At 33.5% G+C, this 17061-nt stretch overlaps 2 protein-coding genes, 5 non-coding genes and 1 pseudogene across 7 annotated transcripts; 7 read left to right on the top strand and 1 right to left on the bottom strand.

Annotated features, from left to right (window-relative positions):
• The first annotated feature begins 917 nt into the window (after positions 1 to 917).
• LOC123915470 (protein LIKE COV 1-like) lies at positions 918 to 5574 on the top strand. The gene is made up of 7 exons (XM_045966596.1): positions 918 to 1216; positions 1621 to 1673; positions 2805 to 2914; positions 3147 to 3314; positions 3411 to 3508; positions 4809 to 4935; positions 5218 to 5574. Exons 1-7 carry the CDS (start codon positions 1070 to 1072, stop codon positions 5322 to 5324), a joined length of 810 nt encoding a protein of 269 aa, XP_045822552.1. The 5' UTR covers positions 918 to 1069; the 3' UTR covers positions 5325 to 5574.
• A 1866-nt stretch (positions 5575 to 7440) lies between these two features.
• LOC123913643 lies at positions 7441 to 9778 on the bottom strand. The gene is made up of 2 exons (XM_045964447.1): positions 8341 to 9778; positions 7441 to 8252 (listed from the first exon to the last, which is right to left on the bottom strand). The coding sequence occupies exons 1-2, from the start codon at positions 9776 to 9778 to the stop codon at positions 7441 to 7443; spliced, it is 2250 nt and encodes a 749-aa protein (XP_045820403.1).
• A 2789-nt stretch (positions 9779 to 12567) lies between these two features.
• Positions 12568 to 12661, top strand: LOC123919215. Its single transcript, XR_006813125.1, has one exon. It is a non-coding gene; the product is annotated as a small nucleolar RNA Z43 (small nucleolar RNA).
• Positions 12662 to 12828: 167 nt separating this feature from the next.
• Positions 12829 to 12911, top strand: LOC123919229. The gene has a single exon (XR_006813139.1). It is a non-coding gene; the product is annotated as a small nucleolar RNA U83 (small nucleolar RNA).
• A 97-nt stretch (positions 12912 to 13008) lies between these two features.
• LOC123919211 lies at positions 13009 to 13098 on the top strand. Its single transcript, XR_006813122.1, has one exon. It is a non-coding gene; the product is annotated as a small nucleolar RNA snR60/Z15/Z230/Z193/J17 (small nucleolar RNA).
• Positions 13099 to 13205: 107 nt separating this feature from the next.
• Positions 13206 to 13312, top strand: LOC123919231. Its single transcript, XR_006813140.1, has one exon. It is a non-coding gene; the product is annotated as a small nucleolar RNA snoR99 (small nucleolar RNA).
• A 70-nt stretch (positions 13313 to 13382) lies between these two features.
• LOC123919156 lies at positions 13383 to 13549 on the top strand (annotated as a pseudogene).
• A 62-nt stretch (positions 13550 to 13611) lies between these two features.
• Positions 13612 to 13733, top strand: LOC123919155. The gene has a single exon (XR_006813071.1). It is a non-coding gene; the product is annotated as a small nucleolar RNA SNORD14 (small nucleolar RNA).
• The last annotated feature ends 3328 nt before the right edge of the window (positions 13734 to 17061 follow it).

Raw genomic sequence — 17061 nt, 5'->3', positions numbered from 1 at the left:
ATGAAGATTAGTCATCGATAAAATTGATGGAACCACTTGATGTCATAATTGACTCGGTCCCCTAAATCAGATTCAACCGGTGGTGAAAGTAAAAAAAATTATTATCCATTTGTGTTTTTAAATTTGTGCCTTAAAATAACATTAAATTATTATAAATGGATCAATATTTGTTGGCAAAAGAACACCTCATTCAAGTCACATGCAGCCTTTCAATTTCATCACCCATAATAACATCATGTTTTTTGTATTTTAATTCCATGAAGTCAACAAAAGTATCTCAATCCCAAATTATATAACTTTTTATTTTAAAATAAATTAAGATGAGATATAATCCATTTCAAAGTAGGGAAAATCTCCTAAACACAATTTATATTCATCTCGCTACGGGCACAGTAGCTTTCTTTTTTGATAGTAAGATTAAACTTTTGTAGTATGTGACAAGTGGAAGTGATAGATATTTTGGTCCTTTAATCTAGACTATTTTTTTTTGTTATCATATGTAGATAAGAAGTTTTTAGTTTTTACAATGATGATTAATTTGTGTAAGAAATTGCACACAGGTAAGATAAGTTCTTCACATTTCAATTAAATTCTTTTTATATGTAAAAAAATCAGAAATTAAATTTTTAACCACCTGTTTAAGAGATTCATTTCTTGCACTTGAATCAATTTATTGTTGATCACCATTCACCAATAATTTTTACCACTAGTTAACATTTTTGTTTAGTATATATAAAGGTGATCATTTATCAACCAAAAAAAAGCTGAACATTTCGGTAGCTACCACCCCGAAGTTTAGTTGGATATCAAATATCTCGTCAATATACAATAATTCAAAAAAAAAAAAAACTATAATTCACAGAAATATTAATTACGAGTAGTTTTTTTGTTTAGTTAAAATTAAAATAAAGAGAAATCATAAATAAAAAATAATAAAAAGAAATCAGAAAAGAAAGTCGAAGGAGAAAGGAAGAATAGAATTTTGAAAAATCTGTGATTTCTGCTTAGGATACATTATTCCCTTTTTCTAATTTATAATCAAACGTCGTTACTGATTCTTCCTCCGGCGATGGACGACGACAAATCTCCCTCCACTGTGATGGGAAACAGAGATAGAGATCGTGAGCTTCTCATCCCCGTCGCCGATTCCGGCGACGAAAGCGATACCTCCAGACCATCTGCTTCCTCCTCTTCCATGCATCATACCGGCCGCGAGGTACCTTAGGGTTTTAACTTTTCATTTCTTTATGCGTTGGAAATTTAAAGTGTTTGATTAATCACGATTTAGTCTCGGGAATTTCTTTTACTTACTACTTTTAGGAATGATTTCAATTGAAATTATTGCTTTCCAAATTAAACTAGTAACCAAATTATGGGCATAAAAGCCAATTTAAATTGTACAAATGTGTTTCCCCTTTCGTCTTTATTGATATTTTTTGTTAAAATAATACTAATACTTGATTATATGACAAAAAAAAAATAAATACTAATACTTGCTTGATTAATATGTAATTTTGCAAAACTGACATTGAAGCTAATTTTAGCAACTGTAAGAGCTAGAGCTTTAAATTTCCATATCTGTCTGACATTTGGTTATGTCTTTTTTCTGTCTATTTGTAGACTTTTTCCAAAGTTGTTAGGAGCTGGGCATCAAAAAAGTTCATGACTGGATGGTGCGTATCACTTTACTCAACCCAATTATCTTGTTATGTCATAATCTTTCAGTATCTTATTAGTAGTTCCCAAAGAAAGTTGAGCTTTTGTCTGCGTTAGATAACTTAAAACCATTTTTTACTTTTATCTGCATAATACATTCAATATCTGCTGGCATCTTGTTGTATTGATGTTTGTGTCTTGAACTACAAGTTAACATACATCATAGTTACACTTATGAAACTTTTTTCTAGTAATATATTTAAAGCGGTACTCCTTGTTTAATGGGGAAGGGGCGTCCTAATTGAACAAAAAACCTTTGGGTTCTAGATTATAAATCTCCGTATAGCTTATTTAATTTATGACATACTGACCTAATTATGGGATTTAATGTCTATTCCCATGATAATCTTTATAGAAATATACAGATATTTTGATCGTTATCTATCACTTGTTTTAGAAGGATGATCAATGTGTATTTGTTACTGTCAGCATGCATACGTCTATTTGCACTTATCTTAGGTTTGCTAAATTATCTCCCTGCTTCATGGTTTACTGTCATAACATTTCAGACCAGTTGTTGCTTTAACTTCTTGTAATTCCACGGTCCTTTATCTTTGCGTTTTAGTTTCTTTTTTTGGCAATTTTTGTCATTGGAGGCTTTGCAAGTTAAAATAATAGTTGAGGATTAAAGGTTGTTTTTTTCCCCATATTGGTTGCACTTTTTAATCATTTTTTCTTTCTCATGTTGTGCCACTAAACGTGACATCTTTTTATGTTGTCATTTAAGATCAAGGGAGCATTACAATAAACAGCTTAGTTAAACCCTTATTAAATGAGTGCTTATGTATAAGCTATTTCTACAATCAAAGAGTGAATGAAGGTAAACTCTTTATAAGCTAAAAATAAACTACATGAAGGAGTTTATGAAAATAAGTTGAAAACACCTAATGGACATATCATAAGCTATTTTTATAAGCTCCTCCAAACATTTACACAATAAGGTAAATAGGTTCTTTCAATCCTCCCGAATCTGATGTGTATTATTACCTATAGAAGGGCCACTAGCAGCTAAATGTTATGAATTCTTTGTTAATGTGTTATGTTGAATTAGTGATAAGTCTTTTTGTGTTTTGTTTTTGTTTTTGAAGTGTCATTCTTCTTCCAATTGCAATCACTTTCTACATAACATGGTGGTTCATTCATTTCGTGGACGGGTTTTTTTCTCCAATATATGTTCAACTTGGAATCGACATCTTTGGTAAGGGCTTCCATTTTATATACACCTTTACTATTTTCCCCATAAGGGCAGAACAGCAAGGCTATTCAATTTTATTGGATCCTATATTTTATTAATGCTACATGTTTAATAGTCATTTTATTTAGGGTTTTCTATTTTTAGTATTTGGGAGTTATTGGTAGTAGAAATATGCAATTGAATGTCATTGGTAGCATTGTATATGTTGAAGTAATTGCTTACACTTCTTGGTCAGGTCTTGGATTCATAACTTCCATTACCTTCATCTTCTTGGTTGGGGTTTTCATGTCATCATGGCTGGGTGCATCTGTCCTGGGACTTGGGGAGTGGTTTATCAAGCGAATGCCTCTTGTTCGTCATATCTATAATGCCTCCAAGCAGATTAGTGCTGCTATTTCACCAGGTGTGTTTGCAAAACATCTTTTTCTTTAACATCTTACTCTTTTTTGTAATGTTAATGTTGGCTAAGAACTGTTTATGTTAACACGTGTTGCCACAGATCAAAACTCACAAGCCTTCAAAGAAGTAGCTATCATTCGACATCCACGTGTTGGTGAATATGCATTTGGATTCATCACCTCATCTGTTGTCCTTCAGGTTTCTGAAATATTTCTACATTTGGCACTTTACAAGTTCAGAATTTTATTTTCATAATGTCTTAAATTGGTGTTTCACTGTTTTTCTATGAATGCCGTGGTGTTTCTTAGTGTGTTCATAGTCGAACAATGGGCCAAGTTCTAGATCATGCAGAGAGAAAGAAAGAAAAAAAAGCCTAACATATGGCTTGGTGTACTATGAGAAACAGGAATATAACATGGCCGAATTAGTAACTAATATGGTAATTATATGGTTGGAGAGTTGTGAAGTGATTTTAATTTTGAAGTAACTAGTAAGGCAGACAGTTATACGGTAGAACAATTATGTAGCTTTTATTTAATTTTATGTAGTGTATTTATAGGAAGGATTTGTTTAACTCCCTGGTGTAAGGCCGAGCCTTGGCTCTAAAGCTGGTATGGAAGTTCACCAAAAATTTTGATACCTCTAGTGACTTAGTTAGTTAGTGAGGGATGGAATAATTAGAGATATTAGGTATGTTGCCTATAAATAAGATGTGGGTGGAAAGAGAGATGGCTAGTCATTTGACAAAGAGCGGGAGCCTTCGGCTGTAGGGAGGTTTACTGACCCTCAAAGTTTTGCAATGATCTATCTTGGAGGCGAGAAGCAAAATCGGAGAGGCTTTTTATTCATAATCAGCAGGAACTGCAAGATGCTTGGATGAGGATACTTGAAGAGATGCTGGAATGGAGTTAATATTGCAAAGCATCGAGAGTCGAGACAGGAAGGTTGTTGGATCAAGAACCACAGGGACAGTCCACAAAACGACGGAAGAAGCTAGGAATACTTAACAAGTGGGAGGAGGCCGATGGATGAATTAATAAGCTTGAAAGGTACTTCCACTTTAAATGGGCGCATAATGAGGAAGGATTACTGGCTGTAACTGATGGCCTTGGAAGGATGTGGTCTAAGTTGTTATCAATGATGGGGCTTCCTCCTCCAATCGGACTTTTAGGAGTATCAACCAAGACTCTTCAAACCTTCCGAGAGAAATTTGAGCTCTAAGTAGTTGATGCTCGTTAGTTTCCATGTAGCCTTTTATGTTCTTTTTTCTTGGTTAGTTAACACTAAAGCCATATAGTATTGCAAAATACCATATTGTTTTCAAAGCCTTCTAGATGATAACTTGTGATTAATAGTTTGGAATCATTGGTCTCTATAGATAAGCATTTAGTGTATTATATTTGACAAAGCAGGTTTAATTTTAATTAATGAAGATTTTCTGCAATTATCGCAACTTTGAATAACTTGTTGAATTTAACTATATACATTACTATTTCAGAGTTATTCTGGAGATGAGGAGTTATGCTGTGTCTATGTTCCCACAAACCATCTTTATATTGGTGATATCTTTCTTGTGAACACCAAGGATGTCATTAGACCAACATTATCGGTCCGGGAAGGAATTGGTGAGTTGTCTAGTTTTTATAGTTACACGTAATCTTGTTTTAGTTACTCGAAGTCTTGGATAGTTTAATTGAAGAAAAAGCAGGCTAATCATAATTACTTTGCACTCTCCATTAATGTTATGACTTATGAAGATCGTTTCTTTTTTATGAGTGGACTACTTCCTGGGGCTTCCTTTTCTAATGCTAATAATGCCGGTGGATATTCTAAAAGGAAAAGTAACTAAAAACAATATAAATGAACTCATTCCAGTATATTTTTAACATATGATATACGTTTTGCAGAAATCGTCGTTTCTGGAGGTATGTCAATGCCGCAGATCCTATCAACACTTGATTCACATGTTGCAGTGGAAATAAGTAGACCTGATAGAATGAAAGCAAAAGTATAGTATAGTTGTTCGTTCAGTAGCTTATGTTTTTTCATATGTAGCCATCAGAATGGCAATGCAACCAATTTGTGTTGCAGATGCAGGCATTTAATTTACATTGTTGATTTATGAGCAAGTGTTAGATTCTGATGGTTGGTGTAACATTCATTTGTGTAATAGAATATAGAAATTAGCGATTGTTTGGAAATATAGTTTGGAAGTACAGACTTACCACTTTCTACCGTGGCAGGCAGGAGTCCTGAATTTTCTATATGTGCATATTTATGGTGGTCGCCTGTTTTTTAAATCTATAATAACAAACAGGTCCAACATCTAACTAGAATGATATTTTACTATTTTTAAAAAGTATTGTATTTTGTGTCAAAAAAAGTACTGTATTTATTTTATCAAGAAAAAAAAAAGGTACTGTATTTGTTAATTCGCAATAATGAGGGGCTATTTGGGTGATGGTTACAATTTTGAGGACCAAATTCGCAAAAAATACTGTATTCTTAATGTTTTATATATATATATATATATAAAAAAAAATAATGAATAGGAAAATTGATTTTTGGAAATTTTTAGTATTGATAAAAATAAGTTTTTTTTTTTTTTAAGAAGCTAAATTAGTCCACTCAAATTGACACCAGAGAGAATCGAACTTCAGACTTCAAAAGTAGCACACTCTCATGTTCCAAGTCAATATCAATGCACCAACCCGAGTACTTCAATTGCCCGCCCAATTCTTATATAATGTTTATTTGATAAAAATAAGTCTTTGAATTTTACAAATTGACAAATATGTTAATAATGAACTTACACGGGGTTTTATAAAAAAAAAAAAAAATTATAGTGGGGAATTGGCCAAATGTGGGTTGCCACGTGCACCCAACAATCATTGAAAATTAAATGGACTAAATATTTGCATTTTTATAGTTTGATAGACTATAGTGAGTAGCGACTACACTCATATGAAATGAGGATCAAGATTGAACATGGATTTCATGCACTCATTATTTAACTGCAGGTTAATCTCATCATTAAATTTTATTAAAGTATATTATTTATTTGATCAAACTTTAATTCAAAGGCTGAAATGTAATGCCTGCATGACCACGGGATATCTTGACTGCATGGAATCCAAGTTTGGACTTGAACTAATGTTCTTAACAATTACCAACGGAGCTACATATTAAATAGTTGTATTTAGAGTTAGGATTCATCGACACGTTGTGTTAAAATAAATTTTTGACACCAAATTAAGCCACTAGGTATGATCTAGTGGTGAATGATTTATGTAGTATACTAGAGATCCTAAATTCGAGCTCATTGTAAAAAAAAAAAATTACAACAAATTCCTTTAATTTTGGTTTGATTGTAAGGTTGAAATTAATTCATTTACAGTGTGACATGTCTCACTCCTCAAATTGTTCTTTGCCACTTTCACAACAATTTTAACTCCGAATTAGTCATATTTTATTTTGCTCTGGCCAGTTGCCACTCATATCAACATCATTACTATTTTTTACATGGCGTTGCTATTTAGAATTTTTTTTCAAAGTGCTCCTGTCATAAGTCAAATACACCAAAACATCCTACCTGAGGAAAAATTAACCGAAATGCCCTAGTGCTTTTTTGTGAGGGGGACGCGCCATCCCCAGCTTAGTGTTGTAATGAAGGACGCGCCAACGGGGGGTCAGCGACCTTATGAAGGACGCGCCATCCCCAAGGCGGCGTCCTGAGTTGGTTTTTTTTTTTTTTTTTTTCATTTTCGTTTTAGAAGGTAAGGGTGTAGGGTTTTGGAAGGGTTAGAAGGGTTTTGAGGGTTAAGGGTTAGGAGGGTTTTGAGGGTTAAGGGTTAGATGGGGTTTTGAGGGTTAGGGTTTAGGGTTTTTTTTTTTTTAAAGAAATTATTGAAAAAAATTATACAAAAATTATATTAATTAATATAAACACACTACAACAATTTTTTTTTTTTTTTTTGACATTTTGTATTTTTAGGGTTTTTAAGGGTTTTAGTTTTTTTTTTTTATTATATATATTATGTTTCTATTTTACTTGTTTATCAACAAAACAAAATCGTGCAATAATAATATTTAATATTATTTTTTACAATACAATACAAAAAAATTGTAAATTAATTGGAATTTGGACAATTCCTACGATCATGGCCCGGCACCCTACATAAAGCACACTTATTCAAAGTTTCGATCTCGTCGTCCATTTCCGTCCTAATGCGCGTACTTTTCGGACGACCTCTCTTACATCTTTTCATTGCTGGGTCGGGGCAAAGTCGACGGCCATAATATTGGGGCCAATATGATTGGTCTTGAATTCCCGGGAAGGTGTTATTGTATACACAAAATACACTTGCAGCTTTGTACACGTCATGTATATGAACTTGATAAGCTTGTGCAGCATGGGAGCATGCAGCAATAACATGCGAACAAGGCAAATGTAAAGCTTGAAATTCTCCACAATCACAGCAGCTTTCACCCAACTTGAGCAGAAATCGACCCATTGGTCGACCCTCGTTGTGATTGACAGTTTCCATTACCCTGAAAGTTTGATTGAGTCGATCAAAAGCAATGACTTGATGTGAGTTTGCTTTATGCATTGCTTCTTTAATCCGTTTCTGACAAGCTTCTGAATATTGTTGTCCAGATTGCAACACAGCTGCTGATTCAGTGGCTCTTCTTTGAAACAGTACGACACACTTATAGAACGTTGATTGGACCAAAGCTGTGATGGGTTCATTGCGAATACCCTTAAACACGTTGTTCATCGACTCAGCAAGGTTGGTTGTCATATGACCCCACCGACGACCTTCATCGAATGCTTGCGTCCACTTCGCTATGGGGATATTATCAAGCCACCCTATTGCATTAGTGTTCTGCGCAGCAATTTTGCTGCGGTAGTATCTGTGCAAAGGTTGATTTACTGCAAATCCTATATAAGAAGAGCAATTAATAAAACAGCATAAAAAAAATGTATCGTTGAAATTATAGAAAAGTTGTAGTGACTTGCAGATAGTTACCCATGTTAACAACCAACTTGCGAAGCTTTTTATTGTTGAACTTTCGCATGAAGTTTTGGGCAATGTGTCTGATGCAGTACACATGTCTGCATGTAGGATCATTCCAACCATTTGCAGGATTATCATAAGCACTTTTAATGGATGGATGTCTATCTGAAATCACACAAAGATGTTGTTGTGGAGTGACATATGTTCTCAAATTTTTTAAAAAGAAGTTCCATGCTTCCTTTGTTTCACCTTCCACAATTGCAAAAGCGACTGGAAATATATGGTCATTTCCGTCTTGTGCAACAGCTAGCAACAATGTCCCTTTATACTTCCCATATAACCATGTTCCATCAACCTGCACAATTGGTTTACAATATGCAAAACCTTTAATAAGTGGTTCAAAAGACCAAAACAGACGATGGAAGGTCACATCATCAGGAGTGTCTGCCGGTAGGGTCTCTAGTATTGTGACGACATTTGGAAGATAATGTTGCATTGTCATCAACCACTGCGGAAGAGCATGATATGAGTCCACCCAGCTCCCAAACATGTTTTCGATGGCCTTATTTTTTGCTATCCATGCCTTTCGGTACGTGACAGTGTAATTGAACTTATCCCTTATGTGTGCAATTATAGTTTTCACTTTAATTGATAGGTCTTTGTGCAAGAGTGAGGCAATGCTTTCACTTATCATAGTAGAATTAAGTTTGTGGTGATCTTGTGTCAAACCCAAAGATATGCATGTGTGCTCATTTTTTATAACACCAATTACCCAACGACCATTTGTTCTCTCAGATGCTCTCAAACTGAATTTACATGTAGGTTGTTTACATTGAATGACATACCTTTCTTTGTCGGACTGTTTTACCTTATAATCCCGAGATTGTTTAATATGGTACGTTCTTATTGCACTCACACAATCTGCTTTGGTATGAAATTGCATTCCCACCTCAATCCCTTGATCTACTGGAAGTCTCGGATTCATTGATCGCAGAACTTCGGTACGTTCATCAATGCTTGCATCCAAGGTAAGCATGTGGGGTGGTGGATTATACATGGGGTGGTCGTCAACGTCTTCATCTTCAACGTCACCGAATGCTTGTGCAACATATTCTTCTTCATTCTCGCTTTCCTCACCGACAATTACTCCATTTACGATGTCATCTTCGTCTTCCTCTTCTTCTTCTTGGTGATATGAGGATGATGGTTGTGAGTAAAATTGTGAGGCTTCGTGTTGATGAGACTGGTGGTATGAGGATGATGGTTGTGGGTGAAATTGTGAGGCTTCAAGTTGATGAGACTGGTGGTATGAGGATGATGGTTGTGTGTTCAGATCTGGGAGGTATGAGGATGATGGTTGTGACTCACAATCTTGTGAAAGCATCGAATAATATTGTGTATAATCAAATGGTGGTGCTTCGATCTGATGTTGGTCAGTTTGGAGGTACATCTTCCAATGTAACATATAACTCGATACTGACTAGAGCTTCAAATTGGCAATGAGTCGCAAACATATATTCAACATCATCGTTGTCTACAACTTTGTATGATTCAAATCGTTCATTTGAGTTTCCAAAAACCACCAGTTGCCTCCAATAAATTTCAGATATAACCTTATTGTCTAAATTCAACTTTTCTGATATTCTCTCCTTTAAATGAGCAAAGTTGCTTCTTGTATTGATCCTAAAACCTCTTGTTGTATTGCTTTGAAAAAAAACACTATTGTTTTGTCTAAAACATTGTCCATTGTAATAGACAAGAACATTTTTTTGTTGTGCTGGAGCCATTGTAAATGGTGAAATTTTTAAGAGTAATTTTTTTTGTTGTTAGGATGGTAAATTCGTATCTCTTAGAAGAAAAAATACGATGTTGTGTGTAGATTGGATGATGAATAATGTTTGGTCCGCAAAGGTCTAAATAACGACGAAAAAAAGCTGAACGCTAAACACTAAGGTATTATAACTGGCACACTAAGGTGATAACTGGCACACATGCAAATAAACTTCCAAATTCTTATTTTGAGTGGTATTATAATACCTTCAATTCGTTCTTCTTCAAACCCCCACCCACACTAAACAATCCATCTACCTCAACCCGTGAATTTACCCCTGACCCTGACCAAACACCCATGCAAACCACAACACAAAATCAATCAGCTCCATACCTAGATTATACGCCTCCCCAATTCCCAATCTATGACCATCAAACCTACATCTCACCACCAACAACAAATTTCTACGACCAACAAAACTTCTACCCATCTAATGACCCAAATTTCCACACACCAGCCCAACAAAATTTCTACACACCGGCCCAACAAAATTTCCCCAACAACCTATTCACTTCACCCCAACACAATACCTACGACACTCAAAACTCTGTGGGTTCGTCATGGATTAATGAGTTGATTACTCTTGATGATCCTAATAATCCTAATATTTTTGACAACCTTTCTGGTGTGCCATTTACCTCCTTGTTCAACGACACATCTACATCAAACTTTTTCAATGCCTCAAGTTCGAGTAATCCTACTGCATCTTTTCAGTATCAACAAGACGATGTGGAACAACATCAAGGAGAACTTCGAAGAGGTGATCGTGTTCGTCATGCTCCTACATGTGGTACTGGAGGTCATTTAGGTGACGATGACGTTGGTGGTGGTGGTGGTCGTGGTCGTGGTCGTGCTCGTGGTCGTGATAATTAGTCCAAATTCCAATTAATTTGTGATTTTTTGTATTGTATTGTAAAAAAATAATATTAAATACGATTTTTCCTCAAAATCTTTTGTTTTCTATTTACTTCTAATTTTTGTTTTGTTGATAAACAAGTAAAATAGAAACATAATATATATAATAAAAAAAAAAAACTAAAACCCTTAAAAACCCTAAAAATACAAAATGTCAAAAAAAAAAAAAAATTGTTGTAGTGTGTTTATATTAATTAATATAATTTTTGTATAATTTTTTTCAATAATTTCTTTAAAAAAAAAAAAAACCTAAACCCTAACCCTCAAAACCCCATCTAACCCTTAACCCTCAAAACCCTCCTAACCCTTAACCCTCAAAACCCTTCTAACCCTTCCAAAACCCTACACCCTTACCTTCTAAAACGAAAATGAAAAAAAAAAAAAAAAAACCAACTCAGGACGCCGCCTTGGGGATGGCGCGTCCTTCATAAGGTCGCTGACCCCCCGTTGGCGCGTCCTTCATTACAACACTAAGCTGGGGATGGCGCGTCCCCCTCACAAAAAAGCACTAGGGCATTTCGGTTAATTTTTCCTCAGGTAGGATGTTTTGGTGTATTTGACTTATGACAGGAGCACTTTGAAAAAAAATTCTTGCTATTTAACCACTTTGGTTGTCGTAACCATGCATGAATCTTTTTCCCTTACACAAAAATAAACTTGCTGAAAAAATTTATCCTTAAGTTGGATACGTCGGCTCGAATCTCAGCTTCTTACATATATCATAATAAAATATCTTTGTCAACCGAGGTAAACTCACTAAACTGATTTATTTATATTAAATGAGGGCTATTAAATGAGTTAAATAGAGTAACCAGTACATCCAACCTCTTGATGACTATTTTGTTATCCCCTATTTTTAACCACCACCGATAAGGTTCACAAAATAAAAAATACAATAACATAATATTTTCATATATTGAAATCTAGACATCAAAGTAATATAGCTAGTCACATGACACTTTAAGTGACTAAATCCAAGCCATTAGATTAAACCAAATCAACGAATAATATTTGATGTCAAACAAAACTTTGACATTTGATCTTATCTAATCCAACTCTTGTATTTAACATTTTAAGATTTATTGTTGGGAGTTTATTTTTTACAAAATATTTTTTATATAAATATTTGAGTTTTCATGATTTTTTTAAATAAAAAACTAAGTAAAAAAAAAAATATATATATATATATATTGAAAAATTATATATAAAAAAAAAGTCAAAATAAAAACTAGGTTAAGGAAGGAGTCAATGTTATTTGGCGGCGTAGGTTAAGCAAAGGCTCACCCTAAGCACATTCTAGAAATCAGCTACATCACACACACAAAACCCTAGCTCTCACTCCCAACTCTTTATAAACCCCTCTTTACCCCTTTTTTTATTGTATCTTCCCCTCTCTCCAAATTAGGGTTTCTCATAGTCACAGCCGCTTCATTATTTTCATTACTCTTTTTCATTATTCTTCATTTTTAATTTTAGTTTATAGAATTCGAAGTTGACAATGACGATTGTGATTAGGTCTCGTTCGTCGTAATGGCCAAATCGGCCTTGCCGACCATCCTGTTATATCACCACCCATATTCTGAGTCACTTTTTAATTTTTCATTCTCTTGTTTTTGTTTTCAATTGGCCAATGATTATAATAATTATTGACAAGCATATGTCTGAATTAATTCATGTGGAAAATTCTAATCTTCTCTATGAGGCCATTTTCTTTTAATTTTAGATCTGTTTTTGAAAATTTATTTAATCTGTTATTCCAATGATGAAGATCAATGGAAAATGTGTTAGGCATGAAACATTGATGATTATTATACCATACTGCCTTCCTTCTGAGGAATTTTTTTGATTTTATATTTCTCTGTTTGTTCATTTTGTTGCAATATTTATGTTTATTAATTTTCATAAATTTGAAAATTAATTGATTATTTTTTATGGAGAGTCATATGATGATCAATAGCATAGTTCAAATGATCTATAAATGATTATACAATTTTTTAGTCTTTCGCTCCTATCTGATGATTCTCCTTCACATTAATTTATTTAATTATTTGTTGATGAAGTGTTTGGCGTGGATTTATATTTGTTTCAATCTTTTGGGACTTTTCGTCTGCCCTGAAAGCAGTGATTCTGATTGCTTTTGGGAAGAAGATGTCCCTCATATCCAAATTATCCATCTGCTTCACTTTGTCAGCTCTTTTTTTCCTAATATTTTGCTGATCATTTTAGGATGGAATATTCTGTTTCTGATTGTTTAATTAAATTGTTTTATCATGATCATTGCCTTAGTTTTAAGTTTTTTTATTAATGTCGTCTATGATGATAATATCTTAGGCTTGTTTCTCAACATTCGCAGTGGCCGACTAAGAGCTTTCGCCTTTCGCCGGGCTTGAGAGCTAATGCTGCGACTAAGAGCTTTCGCCTTTCGCCGGGCTTGAGAGCTAATGCTGCTTTATCCTTCCTTGGATGTCTGAGATGACATTTTTAATTGAGAATTTTGTAATGTTGTTTTTGTATAATTGCTTAATGTTTTTTGAATTGATCAGTGATGACAAATCTAAGGCTTGTTTCTCAAAACATTCGCAGTGGCCGCCCAAGAGCTTTCGCCTTCGCCAGGCTTGAGAGCTAGTGCTGTTTTATCCTTCCTTGGATGTCTGAGATTATTTATTTGTTTTGATTTTTGTTTACTTGTCTATGCACATTCTTATGTTACTCATTGTTTGCAATTACTTCTGCACTTACCCTGTTCATTTGTTCCAACTGATTGCTTCTATGGAGCCTGCCAGTTTTGTTGATGATAGTGACTTTGACATTGGAGGATTATGCTATTGGCTTCAAATGTTAAAATTTAGTTGTACCCTTTTTAACATGGGATGATTATGATGGATATGTAAATGATGTAATCTAGTTGTACTATTTATAAAGAATTAACTTGGATTTCTTTTGTCTTCCAATCAAGCTCTAATATTCAATTAATTTAGTAAACATTGCAATGGAAATGATTTAAAATGTTCTTCTGGACAAATCCATATCTTTGTAGACGTGACCTAGATCATAAGCATTTTGCTATGTTTTGTTGTAACAAATTATACAAACATACACTTTGTGCTATTTCTACTACATTTTTTCTGAATTTTGTAATCAATTGGAATTTACTGCTTTAGTATCTACATATAAATGTTTTCTGAAGAGTTCTAACCTTACAAGGCATCGATTACGTTTTAGAATAATAATGCGTTATTAATCTGTTTTGAGGCAAACCGTAAGTTGTAGCTGGCTTTTGACTTTATCTGCCAAACATAACTGAAAACATTTGAGGATTTTTGCACCCAATTTTACCTTGAATTAGCCAATAATTAAATCTATGAAAGTTAACTAAATTAGCAAGCAAAGTTAGGTTGTGTTTAAAATTCGGAACTTAATATATAAGAAATATGTCATTTTTTAGTTTAATATAATTGCTTTATGTTGTTTTGAATTGATCAGTGATGACAAATTTAAGGCTTGTTTCTCAACATTGGCCGTGGCTGACTAAGAGGTTCCGCCTTTCGCCAGGCTTGAGAGTTAATGCTGCTTTATCCTTCGTTGGATGTCTGGGATGACATTTTTAATTGTTTAAAATTGACAAATTCATAATGTTGCTTGTTCTTGACATTCATAGTAATACATTCTGATTCTGATGAACATTTGTTAGTTTAGGTTTGTAGTTAGTATTTGAATCTCAGATCAATTCAGTTGGCATTTACTGGAAATGGTGTCTTCAGTGTGAATTCCAGTGTTACACATTGTTTTATTCCTTTGTAGTTATAATTTCCAGTTTTTTCCAAACTGATTTGTATCTATGGAGCTAACCAATTCTGTAGTTTATTGATGTAGTCCTTATTTTAACTTTGGAGAATTATGCTATTGACATCAATTTTCAGTAATTATGAGTATACAATTTTCAGTAATTAAATGAGTATACAATTTTCAGTAATTAAATGAGTATTCAATATACAATTTTCTGTGATGGATTGGACAAACAAATAGGCTTCAGGCCAGCCGAGTTGTTCAATAAATGACGAATTACAATGAGTAATTTAACGGATTTGGATTATCTTTTTTTTTTTTTTTACTAAAAAGATAACGATATTCATTCATTCCAATAATTGATATAGTACATCAGATCCAAATACACATTCAACATCGCTAATAACAAAAAGGATGAATCTGCGAACAAACTCACAACATCCGTGTTAATAGCATGTAACGGCAAAATGCCTACAAATAATAATATGATAAAACTAAAGTCACCGAAATATCCATGCTTCCGGATCTGCAACGTTGATGCCCAAATCATTGATTGAATCTGCAATTGATTGAAGATGATCTTTCAATATGAACTAAACGAACACCGTAACAAGACGGAGAATTCAACAACGTCGTACCAAGACGACGATCAACACAAACGCCGCACTCAGACGACGATATCACACAAATAAAAAAGAAAAACAACTAAAAAACTTAATCTATGTGAAAAATCACTTATTTAGATTGAAAACAACAAGAAAAAAGGTGAAGAGGGGTAAAATGTATCAAAGAAAAAGAAAAAGAAGAAAACGTATAATTTGTATGTGTAAAATGTATCAATATGTTTATTTTACGGATTTGGATTATCTAAAATCACAATTATCTACATTTAACCAAAATTGTAGGGTATTTTGGTCTTTACAATACACATAAATGCATTTAAATATGCAACATTTTCTCTTTCTTAGTTAAAATTTATTTGAATGTAGGTGAATTTAGGACTTTTGAAGGTAGAGAATCCAAATCCGTACTTTAACAGTACTATTATCAGTTTACATTAATAAAGTGAGTATTCAACATTGTTACCAAAAAAAAGAGTATTCAACAGTTTTTTATTTATTAAGAGTTTGATTATTCAATTTTTTAAATAGTTTTACTATATTTGTGTCGTTCGAAAAATTATTTATTAAGTCCTTAAAAAATAAATAGAAAATTATTAAGGGTGTCTCATACCCACCTCATGAACATGAAGAAAACATGTGCGTTTGGAACTAGTATGTTTTGAAATGAGCTTAAAAGTAATTTTGTAAGTTTTATGAATCTATGCACATTATTGTCTTGTCAGAGGAGCAATTTATGAATCTAGGCACATTTTGTAACGTTACTTGTGATCTTGACAACAATTGTGTGTATCTCATTTTCATGTCTGATTTCTAGTCATAACAATATTGAGTCGTACTGTACTGTATTATATAAGTGGGAAAGCAAAGTTAATGCACCTTATGTCATGGGTCTTTAACAGTGACGCGGTTGAAATAAGCTTGGAAACTGGTGATTTGAAAAGCTTTAACAGGACCTTACTTACTAAATGGATGTGTTATCTTCTTAGTGAGTAGTTCCAATGGTCCAAAGTGTTGAAAGTGAAGTATGGTAATGGAATTACTAAGCAATTAAATTTATGGGAAACATTCATTTTACGCAACTTACTGTTATTTTGGTCGCCGACTGAAGCAAAAATACTAAACAGTATTTGACTCCGTAATCCGTTAGTCAATTTGGTTCCCGGTGTTAAAAATGACAATTAACTTTATAAAAAAGCTGACGTGCCATTCTTTTGGGGACACATGACACACTAAATAGGCATTAGTTGGACAAGTGACTGGATGATACGGCCAGAGACCAAAATGACAATATTTTTTTCTCTTTCATTTCTTCATATTCTTCCTCTCATTATTCTTCATTTCTTTATACAGAGGAGGGCTAATGCCCTTATAGGTTTAAATCTCATTGACTATAAAGTAACAAAAACAAAATGTATTAATTATAGTTAATTTATGAATCAAATGAATTGAATTACATATGATTCAATTCATTTATTTTATGAGTTTAGTTTTGAGCTCAAATTCTATTTATTTGATTCATAAACTAAGTTCAACGAGTTAATTTTTGAGTTAAGTCGAGTTGATTTTGAGGTTATTCAG

This window comes from Trifolium pratense, linkage group LG3, assembly GCF_020283565.1.
Source record: "Trifolium pratense cultivar HEN17-A07 linkage group LG3, ARS_RC_1.1, whole genome shotgun sequence".
Lineage (NCBI taxonomy): Eukaryota > Viridiplantae > Streptophyta > Magnoliopsida > Fabales > Fabaceae > Trifolium > Trifolium pratense.
Note: the sequence above shows the minus strand (reverse complement) of the source record. Positions and strands in the feature narration are given on the sequence as shown.